At 36.1% G+C, this 13,540-nt stretch overlaps 1 protein-coding gene across 1 annotated transcript; it reads left to right on the plus strand.

Annotated features, from left to right (window-relative positions):
- Positions 1-2,988: 2,988 nt before the first annotated feature.
- On the plus strand, positions 2,989-7,207 carry LOC137736156 (ultraviolet-B receptor UVR8-like). The gene is made up of 5 exons (XM_088685429.1): positions 2,989-3,351; positions 3,446-3,528; positions 3,879-4,034; positions 6,745-6,816; positions 6,931-7,207. The coding sequence occupies exons 1-5, from the start codon at positions 3,264-3,266 to the stop codon at positions 7,072-7,074; spliced, it is 543 nt and encodes a 180-aa protein (XP_088541555.1). The 5' UTR covers positions 2,989-3,263; the 3' UTR covers positions 7,075-7,207.
- Positions 7,208-13,540: the final 6,333 nt, after the last annotated feature.

A 13,540-nucleotide genomic window follows, 5' to 3' on the forward strand; every position in this document is an offset into this window, starting at 1 on the left:
GTGGGTTGAACCTATCTGGTTTGGCGGCCCTCTAAATTATCGAGTGAATCGGGCAAGCGTTACAACTCTGGCTGCATGACTTTCCTCTCTTTTTGGGTCCAACTTGGGTTCTAAGGATGATTTTCTTCGGATTATGTCCTTTGTAGCCTTTACATGCTGGCACATCTGGAAGGCTAAGTGCAACTATGTTTTCAATCACCACATTATCTCACCTCAACAAATCCTTATGTCCATATCTAATTCTGTTGGAGGCTTTCTGAAGGCCTTTAGAATTCCTAAGGGTAGTTCTCTGAACACTCAGTCGGCTCTTGTCTCTTCGGCTCGTAAGTCCCCCCTTGCCTTCCCTTCACGAAGTTGAATGTCAATGCTAGCTGGGTTGAGGCTTTTAAATGTGGCTTTGCAGGTATTGTGGTTAGGAATCATGAGGAACATTTTGTGGCTGCTAAAAGAGTGCAGATTAAAGCTCTGAATGTTGTAGCAGCGGAGGCTACATCGATCTTGTTTGGGTGTGAGTTGGCTGTCTCGTTGGGATTGGATATCATTATTGTAGAGTCTGATTCCAAGGAGAATATCTCCAACTTGGTAAATGTTTCTTCATCTAGCAGTTGGGAGGCCTTCCCTATCCTAGCAAAAATTTTGCGGCTGAGGGACTCCTTCCAAGACTGCCGTTGGTCTAGGGTTCCAAGATCAGCCAACATGGCAGCGCATCGGTTGGCGTCAAGACGTAATACGAAGATGTGAGATATAACTTATGTTCATCATCCTTTATCTTCGTTGGTTGGTATTCTCAATAAGGATGGGTTACCCTGTCCACCTTAAATTTTGTTTTGGCAGTGGAGGCGGCGACGTTTTAGCACCTGGTGCAGCGTCATATGTACCCTTCTCCTCTGCCCTATGTTTGCTATTTTCTTTGTTGCTTGCCTTCTGTGAGCTTCCTTGTTCGTTTGGCTCCAGCCCTGGTTTATTGTTATTTCCAGTTCTTCAAAAAAAAAAAAAAAAAAAAAAGCTGCTTGATTTTGGGTTCTTGAGAGAGAAGAGTTTGAGAAAGGGATAACTTTGGGCATATCAACAAATACATTTTCATAACTAAAATTTTTAAAAGTTGAAATAACTACAAACAAAGGGATAACTTTGTCGTACTAATTAATATTTAAGATAAAGTTTATAAAGATTTTTCTTTTAAAAATAAAGTATATGTAGTAATTCACATTTATTTATTAAGAAAATTAAATTAATGGCACATCTAGTATTATACCCTTTTTGGTTATTTTACACAGTCACAGCTGTTTTACATAAAAATTTACCAAACACTCTGCTGCTTTATTTCACATCTGTTTATTCTCACAACATAGCAAAAATAATTTTTTTCAAAGCACAACAATACCAAACAAACCCTGAGTCGTCTTTATTGATTGTGCGTGTCTCATATTTCCTTGCTATTGTAATTGTGTGGAATTTGATTTTTCAAGTTATTTACTTTGTTATTAGCTCTTTCTGTTTACATATTTGGGCTAGTTCATTATTGATTAACCTGTGTTGGGGCTAGTTCATTATTGATTAACCGGTCTTATTGCCTCTTGCAAATCTCGATTATATTGTATAAATTTAAGAGAGTTTTAACGAAATATTTTCGGAACTGTTCATTTTTAATGAAAAAGACATATTTACTCTAAAAAGTCACTCATGATACTATTCACTTACAACACATTTTTGTACTTTTGATTAAAAATCAAAATTTTTAAGCATTTTTCATTATTTTTTCTTAAATTTATTGGCAAAAATAATAATTTAGCAAACGTTTGCATAAGTTTAATTCTCATGACATGTGAAACAATGAAATATATCATACTATGCCAATCATATTCCTTTAAAACCGGACACCTACTAAACTCACATTCCCTTAAACGTAATGTGAAAAACTCATGAACGAGTAAGACTTTTATTTTATTTTATTGACATTTCTTCATACTTATGTACATGATATTATTGCTAACACTACCAAGGGAAAACATGATGCCCATGAATATGAGATAACCAATGATGCCTTTGATGAAAAAAAAACTATTTTACATCTATAATGCAAACGTATAAATTTTGAAAAGTGTTTTTTTGAGTACATCGATATTTTTACACTAAGGTGATGAGGAGTTCGGCTAAACCACACAATGAGCAGCTTAATTTGATATCAAATTCGCCATTCACGAGATTTGAACTTAAAACCTCTCACTTCCAAATGAAGAGGAATATCACCAGACCGTAATAGTGAGTGGCAATGCAAACATATAAATGAATTGCAATCAAGTAAGGTTTATTCGTACACTTCTACGTTTGATCAATACTTAGTGGACTTGAGAGCACCTTGATGTTTATATTTCGTACGTACATTACGCACTTAGTTTGAAATTAACTTTAGATTTTAAATTGTTTGTGTGTTGTGAGGACAAAAGCAACAAATGGGCCGATCCCAGAGTTCAGGGTTGATCAGCCCAACACCAAAGGGTTTATTCCATGTTCATGGTCCATGGATGATGAGAAATGAAATCAACCTTTCTAGTTTCTATCTATTACATGAAAAGTGAAAATATTGATATGATTATTATGATAGTTTGTGTTTTTTATATTTATGTGTTGGTTAATATATATATATATATATATATATATATATCTTCATTAGTTTATATAACTTTTTAGTTTGAATAGAACAAACAATTTAATCCTAAATAGTTTCGTTCTAAATTCTGAATGGTTTCGATTTTATCTGTTTCAACTATTTAAGTGAATAACGTATTTTTTTGCATGATTGAAATTTTAAATTCGCCACTAGTAACATATGATTGATAAATAGAATATATTTGTTTATCATATTAGCACACTAACATAAATTTAACAGAAAAACAACAGAAAGACCAAATTGGTATGGGAAGTTCATTTTCAGAGATTAAATTGATGATTTTTGTATTTTATTTTAAAAGACCATTTTAATTGGACGGTTCCAGTTTTCCAGTTCGAGGAACTCTTTTAAATTTTATGGAATATTCCATGTAAGGGAAAATAAAGGGGAACACACAAAAATTGGCGGGAAAATAACACACGGGTCTTATTGGGCGAGTTCACACATTGCTCTCGAAACAATTGGAGAACCCCGAAAGCAAAATCGAAGGCGATGAACAAAGGCATGAGCAGAAAACAGCCAGCGCCGCCACAACCGGCGGCGAACCCAGCCAAGCAGCGGGCCACGTCCGCAGAAGAAGAATTCGTCGACAATGACGTCTTCCTCGACGAAACCCTTTTCGAGACAGAGGCCCGCCACTCTCCCATGTCCTACACTTCCGCCTCCCGAAGCATCGATCTGTCAGTCTTTTCCAATTTTGCTCGATTCCCTATTTTTATTTATTTATTGTTTTAATTTTTAAAATCTCTTTCTTTATTGGTCGTGAGTTTTCAGCAATTGGAGAGAGTCATAGAGAATTTCTGCCTAATTGGTCCGGGTCGCTGTCATTATCCGGATTTTTGGGGTTACAAAGGAAGGTTAGCTTGTGCTCCTAATTTCTGCTGTGACAATGTTTGGTTGTTGACTGAAAACCTGAATAAATCTGGAATTTTGTATTACGAAAGCATCCGCGTTGTTGTTTTGGTCAAGCATGTTGGTTATTTGTTCTCAGAAATGCAACTTGTCCCAAGTATTCTATGTTGCTGCACGGGAATCATATATGCTACCAAACTAAACTGAACTAAGATATGCCTTTTTCTGAGTCTTATAAGTTGTGGCATTATCCTAGGACATAGTTCGCTACCGTTTTTATCTTTCCTACGAACTGCTGTTTTTGCCTACCTCCCTGAGATGGTTATGCAATGAGTTTTTTCATATCTTGTTGCAGGGGGTATCTGCCAAAATGGTTGCTGCTGGTGCTGAACATACTGCAGCTGTCACAGAAGATGGGTCCCTCTATGGATGGGGCTGGGGCCGATATGGAAACTTGGGCCTTGGTGATAGGAACGATTGCATGGTTCCGGAGAGGGTTTCTATGGTTAACGTAAGTCTTGAGATCTGGTGCTGTTTATTTTATTCTGATTTGGGCCATCATTTATGATATTACGTAACTGTGATCTGAATCCACATAATGTTAACAGAACGGTAAACTTCCATCTACCCCTTGAACCCCCAATATCTCTAAGTAGGGCTTATGCTGTCTAAACTTAAGCAAAAATGAAGGGAAGAAAAAATGGAATTTGGAGATTTTGGTGGTTGGGCAAGTTGGTGAATAAATTGTCAAATTTTGCCTCAAAAGTGAGCCACGTGCCCATCATGTGACAGTATCTAACGGAATACTGGAACATTGTTAGAAATCTGATGGTAAGCCCTACGTTGTGGTATCTTAACATATTTTATGACCTTAAGGTACAAATACAATTTGCATAATTTAGGGACAATTTACCAGCTGACAATGTAATATCCTGCACCAATGCATATTGTGTTCATTAGATTGTTTTCCTTTCTTTCTGCATCTGTAAATTCTGTACTAAGTTGAAATCACAGAAGAGAATTGGATCTTTCAAAGTGGCGTTGTCTTGAAAGTAGTTGGGGAGGTTCCTAAAGGGTTAGACATTAGGCTTTGGAAGAGAGATAATATGGTGCTTCAGCATCTGTGCCAGGGCTCCACCTAATGGATGTGCTTTGTTGTCTAGGATTGTCAAAGCAGGCTCTTTTTTTATAGGCAACAGAAACACAAATTGCCCCTTTAGCTGGAAAGCTATATGATTAGGCATGATGTCAATGGGGAGTATTGTCCCAGACAGATTTCAAGTGGAAATCTTGTTTTGGAAGGTGGCAGCCCGCCTTAGAATATACCTGATCACTGTACTCTATGGTTCCATCAATGTTTTAAAAGGAGAAGGCGAAGCCAAGGCATTCCATGGATAGTCTCAAGGTGTGAGGGTATCTAAAATTATTGTAATACTTAATATATAATTATATATAAAAAAATATAATAAACTAATAGATACTAAGTTAGAAACATAAATTTAGCATGAATTTTTAATTTTTCATGAACCCCAATGGTGAGAAACCCTAACCTTAAATTTAAAATTATATGTTTGTTGAGAACTTGTAGGAAATTGACAGGTTAGATTGGAGATTGGCAGCGTTGGCTTGAGACTGGGAATTTTGAAGTAAAGAAAGGTGGGAGAAGACAAAAGAGTTTGAGTTTTATAAAAACCCTGCCCAAAACGACGTTGTTTTGGGTTTGGGCTGTTTAAAAAAAAACAAAAGAATTCAAGCACCTAGGTGATGCCTTGACAACGCCTCAGGTTCGCTTCCCAACGCCTAGGCTCGTCTATAGCCCATTCTTTCTTGGCAGAGGCGTTTTCTTCATATCCCCGACCAGGCTAGTCTCAATACTAGTTTTTTTAAAACGTTGGGTTCCATATAGCATCCTTAAGTGAATGGCTTACCCAAGAATAGTTTATTATAACTATTATTCTTAAGGGATCTGCTTATAATAAAGTATAGAACATTAAGGGTTTATTTTGAATTTATGCTACAACAGTGGGACCAAAAGGTATGCATGAGCCTATCACTTATATGAGGTGGAAGACTCGGTGAACTTCCTTTGTTTGGGCATTTCTGTGTTTTCTCTCTGCTGAAGTCTATATGAATTACACTGTTTGCAGCTTTAGCACGGTAAAACTTTAGTTTGATTTAGTGTTGTGCTTTAGAGTGAACTTTGAGTGTTGATATAGGTGCAGGCAAGTAGTCAAACCACATACAAAGTTTGGTGTTCACGTTCTTTGATTGTATTCCTAAATTTGTGTTGGATGTGCAATTATATGTTTGAATATTTTTCCTGGAAAATATTGAGATAATTGAAAAAAATAAAATTTGGCTGGTGCTGAATGATGTCCATGCCATAGTTTTTAACAAATTCCAATTACGTGTTATCTGATCATACTGCATGGAGCTTACCGGACAAATATAGAATGGAGAGTAATGAAATGGTTTGGGCAGCAAGAGTTGAATGGGTGAAAGTTAAATCTGCAGGATGCTGCTGTAGGGTTGGACAATTCTTCAATATTCTAGTTTCTTCAGAAATAGGTATTTAGTCAAGGTGTCAATTGTATAAGTTAATGTACAACTGAATACGCTCCACATTCAGACAGTAACCCTCTCTTTTAGGATGTTTGGGGACCTGACCACTCCACAGTAGTGCCCAACACATGCATCTCAAACTATATGTCTCTTGTTCCTTGCTACCTGAAAAAAACAAAGACTAAAGCAGTACACTCTGTGTGTGTGTGTGTGTGTGTGTCTGTCTGTTTGCACATAATTCTGAATGTGGATCATTGAACTTATTTCAGGAAATATATTTCATCTGCTAGATTATGCACCGATTCATGCTAATTGACATATGAAGCATTGTTAGAGTAATTGGCGTTGGATAGAAATTCACTTGGATATGATAGATGCAACTGTTTATTTCCAGTCCTTAATTTCACTTATAGAAACTCACATCTGACAGAATATAGAAACTCACATCTGACAGAATACTATACGGCTGGGGTTGGAATAAGGTTTCTGGTTTCTGTTCCCTTATTTTCACTTATAACTAATTTTTCCTGGTTCATGAATCATTTTTCTTTTCCTTTCCCTTCTAAGCTTTTACTTTTCTGTCACTTCCATCCTATTAGCGAGTCAATTCCTCATTTCCCTTCTGGTTCGTTACTTACGTTTTTCTATTTCGTGGACAGTTTGGACAAGTTGGAGTGGGTGACAACATCGATCCCTGTTCTCCTGTGCAAGTTAAATTTCTCCATGAGCAGGTACATTCTCATTTCTGTAATATTCAGTTCGGTGGAGATTATCTTCTTTTGACTTGTCATCTGGGAGAATTATTTTGGTAATGATGAATCTAATGATCCATCTTGCATTGGCAGAAAGTAGTTCAAATATCTTGTGGATGGAGACACACTTTTGCTGTTACTGAAAGACAAAATGTGTTCTCCAAGAGTGGCAAGGCGATAGACAAGATGGAGAGAATCGTGCTCATCAGGCCACGAAATCATGTGTCGGAAAGATGATTTCGTGATCACCTTCATTTAAGTCATTAAGCTCCCTGATTTTATGTAAATATTGATTCCTTGTACAAATTGTCAAAGCTTGTATAGCCTTTGTATACCTGTATAAATAGTGCCATATACTGAGATAAATGGAAATCATCCAAATTCAATAAAAAATGTGTGTTCTCTATTTTATTTCCCTGCACTGTTTAATCTTTTACAAGTCTCTCTGCAACCAGAGACCAGGCCAGGGTGGCCTTCAAGTATACGAGTTTGAGTATGAAGTCGATAGTACAAGATTAAAATACTTTTTATGCCATGAGCAAAGTTTTAAGGGTAGATACAATTAACTGCAAGGTGATACTTGTAGCAATGATTTTATGATAGCAATTGAGTGATCATTCATTGTCCGACCTACAAAGTGTGTATAAGATTTTAAATCTTCAGAAAACCCTTCCAATGCCTCAATTTACAAAAATGGACACTATGATTCAAACACTAGACATGTTCCCTCGGTACAAGAAGTTCAAAGTCAAGTACACGAAAGAAGTTTGAGCTTTTGGAGCTGTGCTGGTTGAGAGGTGGATGGTCACTAAGGCAACTCACTGTGCGTCTGCCGCCACTTGGCCCATAGAAAGACAAACAGGCCAATCACAATAACGCAGCCTCCCACAATGCTGAAATCAAAGCAAGGTGTTCATTTATGTATTTTTAGTATAGATGAAATGAACAAGAAATATGTAGTCACCAAAAACTCAAATTCTTAATCAACGGCAGCACCACCTGAGAAGGGCAAAAGCTAATAAGTTTTATGTGTATTTCTATTTGAAAGAAATCCCAAATTAGAGTAGTATTTTTAATAGATTGTGCTCGTTTTATGTTTGTGTCGGGCTAACCTGTTGTATATCTAGAAGTATATATTTAAAGAAACAAAAATTAGGAACCCAAATTGCATTTCATATTAACTATTTACACCAATCTCTAACCCATTGATTTGTCTCATTTTGATAGTACATTTGTGCTCATTTTATGTTTGCGTCGGGCCAACCCATTGTACATTAATAATATTTAAATAAACTAAAATTAGAAACCAATATGCATTTTATGTTTGGATCGGGCTAACCCATTGTAATTTTATGTTTGGGTCGGGCCAACCTATCGGAAAGATGATTTCATGATCACATTCATTTACGTTATTAAGCTCCCTGATTTTATGTAAATATTGATTTCTTGTGCAAATTGTCAAAGCTTGTATAAAGAAGGTCAAGGTCAGGCCAGTTGCATTGATGCAACTGGAGAAATAGGCCGACATGAACTGCAATTCCACAAAAATAGCAAGCTATCCCAAAAATGGCATGTTCAATGAAAAATAATTAATTATTCAGATGTAACCTCTTTATTCTTCAAATTTAATTTGATATAGGGTACTTACTCAATAATGCCCAAATAGATGATGTAGGCTAAAAGCCAACCTTTTGGAATGGGAGGTCTTTGTTTGTTGTAAAGTGCAGCTACAAGCAAAGCGCAGAAAGCCACTGTGTTTTTATACTATAAAAACACAGTGAGCTTCATGTCAGCTCTGAATGTCATCTTGATGATAATGGAGTTACCCCTGATGAGCAATTGGATCAAAAAGCCAAGAATAAACGGTACAGCTCATTTCATTCTTCCACACAACAAACTATACCAACAAAAAAAAAAAAACCTTAGTTAGAATAGTATTGTAAATTCTAGAAGTCATAATCCAACTCCAAGAATTGAATTTTTATAAGCAGAGAAACTTACGTAAGATGTGGGAACATCCAAAGTGGCAAATGAACAAACATTCACTTCCCCTTTCAACTTGCCATAAAAGTTTGAGAGTAATCCAATCCACTGTACCAAACGAGCTCCAAGACAAACCACCACATATCCAGACCACATTATGTAACATGCAGGGAGTAGTTATCATGACATGTGTTACTTATGCGTTAATACATATGTCATCTTCCACATAATCTAGTGAAAAAGTTGGTCTGGCCTATTTACTGAACTCAAAGCAAAATGTTCATTTATGTATTGTTAGCATAAATGAAATGAACAAGAAATATGTAGTCACCAAAAACTCAAATTCTAAATCAACGGCAGCACCACTTGAGAAAGGCAAAAGCTAATAAGTTTTATGTGTGTTTCTATTTGAAAGAAATCCCAAATTAGAGTAGTATTTTTAATAGATTGTGCTCGTTTTATGTTTGTGTCGGGCTAACTTGTTGTATAACTAGAAGTATATATTTAAAGAAACAAAAATTAGGAACCCAATTTGCATTTCATATTAACTATTTACACCAATCTCTAACTCATTGATTTGTCTCATTTTGTTAGTACATTGGTGCTCATTTTATGTTTGCGTCTGGCCAACTCATTGTACATTAATAATATTTAAATATACTAAAATCGGAAACCCAATATGCATTTTATGTTTGGGTCGGGCCAACCCATTGTACATTTTATGTTTGAGTTGGGCCAACCTATCGGAAAGAAGATTTTGTGATCACATTCATTTATGTTAATTAAGCTCCTTGATTTTATGTAAATATTGATTCCTTGTGCAAATTGTCAAAGTTTGTATAAAGAAGGTCAAGGCCAGGCCGGCTGCAATGATGCAACTAGAGAAATTGGCCGGCGTGAACCGTGAAACTGCAAAAACAGCTAGCTGTCCTAAAAATGGCCTATTCAATGAAAAATAATTAATTATTCAGATGTAACCTCTTTAGTCTTCAAATTTAATTTGATATAGGGTACTTACTCAAGAATGCCCAAACAGGTGATGTAGGCTAAAAGCCAACCCTTTGGAATGGGAGGTCTTCGTTTGCTGTAGAGTGCGGCTACAAGCAAAGGCCAGAAAGCCACTGTGTTTTTATAGCATAAAAACACGGTGAACTTCATGTCAGCTTTGAATGCCATCTTGATGATAATGAAGTTGCCCCCCGATGAGCAGTTGGATCAAAAAGCCAAGAATAAAAGGTACAACTCCTTTCATTCTTCCGCACAATGGACTATACCTACAAAAAAAAAAAAAAAAATTTAGTTAGAATCGTAATGTAAATTCTAGAAGTCATAATCCAACTCCAAGAATTGAATTTTTATAGGCATAGAAACTTACGTAAGATGCAGGAACATCCAAAGTGGCAAATGAAGAAACATTCACTTCCATCTTCAACTTGCCGTAAAAGTTTGAGAATAATTCAATCCTCTGTACCAAACGAGCCCCAAGACAAACTACCACATATCCAGACCACATTATGTAACAGGCAGGGAGTAGTTATCATGACATATGTTACTTATGCGTTAATACATACATCATCTTCCACATAATGTGGTGAAAAAGTTGGTCTAGCCTATTTACTAAACTCAAAGCGAAGCGTTCATTTATGTATTGTTAGTTTAAATGAAATGAACAAGAAATTTGTTGTCACCAAAAACTCAAATTCTTAATCAACGGCAGCACCACCTGAGAAAGGCAAAAGCTAATAAGTTTTATGTGTGTTTCTATTTGAAAGAAATCCCAAATTAGAGTAGTACTTTTAATAGATTGTGCTTGTTTTGTGTTTGTGTCTGGCTAACCTGTTGTATATCTAGAAGTATATATTTAAAGAAACAAAAATTAGGAACCCAATTTGCATTTCATATTAACTTTTTACACCAATCTCTAACCCATCGATTTGTCTCAATTTGTTAGCACATTTGTGCTCATTTTATGTTTGGGTCGGGCCAACCCATTGTACATTAATAATATTTAAGTAAACTAAAATTAGAAACCCAATATGCATTTTATGTTTGGGTCGGGCCAACCCATTGTACATTTTATGTTTGGGTCAGGCCAACCTGTCGGAAAGAAGATTTTGTGATCACATTCGTTTATGTTATTAAGCTCCCTGATTTTATGTAAATATTGATTCCTTGTGCAAATTGTCAAAGCTTGTATAGCCTTTGCAAACCTAAAAAAGTAGTGTCATATACTAAGATCAATTGAAATCATCCAAAATCAACCAAAAACGTGTGTGTTCTCTATTTTATTTCCCTGCACTGTTTAATCTTTTACAAGTCTCTCTGCAACAAGAGGCCAGGCTAGAGTGGCCTTCAAGTATACAAGTTCAAGTATGAAGTCGATAGTACAAGAATAAAATACTTTTTTCGCCATGAGCAAAGTTTTAAGGGTAGATACAATCAACTGCAAGGTGATACTTGTAGCAATGATTTTTTGATAGTACTTAAGTGATCATACAATGTCCGACCTAGGAAGTGTGTATAAGTTTTTAAATCTTCAGAAAACCTTATCAATGCCTTAATGTACAAAGATGGACACTATGATTCAAACGCTAGACATGTTCCCTTGGTACAACAAGTTCAAAGTTGAGTACAAGAAAGAAGTTTGAGATTTTGGAGCTATGCTGGTTGGGAAGTGAACGATCATTGAGGCAACTCGATGCGCGTCTGCCGCCACTTGTCCTATTGAAAGACAAAGAGGCCAATCACAATAACGCAACCTCCCAAAATGCTGAAACATAAAATAAACTTTAAGTTTTTATACAAGATTAAGAGTTAACAAAACTTTAACATTATTATATGTAAGCAATGGTGCAGTTTCTTACTTCCCAGTGTCAACATTCTCTTTCAGTACTGTAGCCCCTAGTACCATGAAAATAACCATGGCTAGGGGGCTAAAAAATGACAGAAAGATGACACCTCTCATCTTAATCACTAGGCTCTGTAGCTATGCCATCGATGCAGAGACTACTGGACCCTACAAGAACAATGCAAAAATCAAAATTGTGTCTATTTTACGCAATTACAAGATCACTTCAAAGTTCAAACTACCCCAAAACTCACCGAATACAGGTAGCATGCCAACATCACGTTTAACCCCAATATCCATGCATCTGTTGTACTCTCAGTAAGCGCAACGGCCACTATGGTGTCCATCAACGCTCAAATGGAGATAGCATACGCATTCATCCCAATCAATGGAAAGTCAAGGTACTTATTAGTGGTCCATTGCTAAAATCACACAAAAAGAAAAGCAAGATGTAAAATAAACATAAAGACAAAAATTTATTTTGAAATCTAATTAGTAGATGTGTTTGTGTTTCCATTCGAATGTGCACCATGTGTTTGTGTGTGTTTGAATCAACCCAAAAGAAACAAAAAGTCCATGCGGTTACCATTTGTAAGCTGTAGCACACCGATAGGACCATTGCAGCTTTGACTAGCACTGGACCTCTCACCCAATTTTTGGTGTACTTCAACAAGTCACCATGGTTAGTAGAGGAGTGTGCAATGGTGATAGTGGGGCTGTAAATCTGGCTGACAACTATGCCACCAGTGATCACCATCAACACACTAAGCAGTTTTGCTTGGCTAGGCTTTTCACGAATATTGACTTTTTCTGACTTGTCACACAAAAAAATAAAAATAAAAATAATTTAAATGCTTTATTAAAAATATATAATGAGTTGTAAATTGCACATAGCTGGTAGTTTGGACATACTTGAACCACCACGAGAGAAAGAAGGTTAAGGCCGGGCCAGCTGCAATGATGCAACTAAATAAACTGGCTGACGCAAACCGCAGTCTCGTAAAATTAGCAAGCTTTCCCAAAAATGACATGTTCAATGAAAAAAAAATTAATTATTCAGATGTAACCTCTTTATTCTTCAAATTCAATTTGATATAGGGTACTTACTCAAGAATGCCCAAACAGACGATGTAGGCTAAAAGCCAACCCTTTGGAATATGAGGTCTTCGTTTGCTGTAGAGTGCGGCTACAAGCAAAGCACAGAAAGCCACTGTGTTTTTATATCATAAAAACACAGTGAACTTCATGTCGGCTTTGAATGCCATCTTGATGATAATGGAGTTGCCCCCGATGAGCAGTTAGATAAAAAAAAAAGCCAAGAATAAATGGTACAACTACTTTCATTCTTTCGCACAACAGACTATACCAAAAAAAAAAAAAAAAAACTTTAGTTAGAACATTATTGTAAATTCTAGAAGTCATAATCTAACTCCAAGAATTTAATTTTTATAGGCAAAGAAACTTACGTAAGATGCGGGAACATCTAAAGTGGCAAATGAAGAAACATTCACTTCCATTTTCAACTTGCCGTAAAAGTTTGAGAGTAATTCAATCCTCTGTACCAAACGAGCCCTAAGACAAACCACCACATATCCATACCAAATTATGTAACAGGCAGGGAGTAGTTATCATGACATATGTTACTTATGCGTTAATACATACATCATCTTCCACATAATGTGGTGAAAAAGTTGGTGGGGCCTATTTACTAAACTCAAAGCAAAGTGTTCATTCATGTATTGTTAGTTTAAATGAAATGAACAATAAATTTGTTGTCACCAAAAACTCAAATTCTTAATCAACGGCAGCACCACTTGAGAAAGGCAAAAGCTAATAAGTTTTATGTGTGTTTCTATTTGAAAGAAATCCCAA

This window comes from Pyrus communis, chromosome 15 (assembly GCF_041283825.1).
Source record: "Pyrus communis isolate YQ-2024b chromosome 15, ASM4128382v1, whole genome shotgun sequence".
NCBI classification, from domain to species: domain Eukaryota; kingdom Viridiplantae; phylum Streptophyta; class Magnoliopsida; order Rosales; family Rosaceae; genus Pyrus; species Pyrus communis.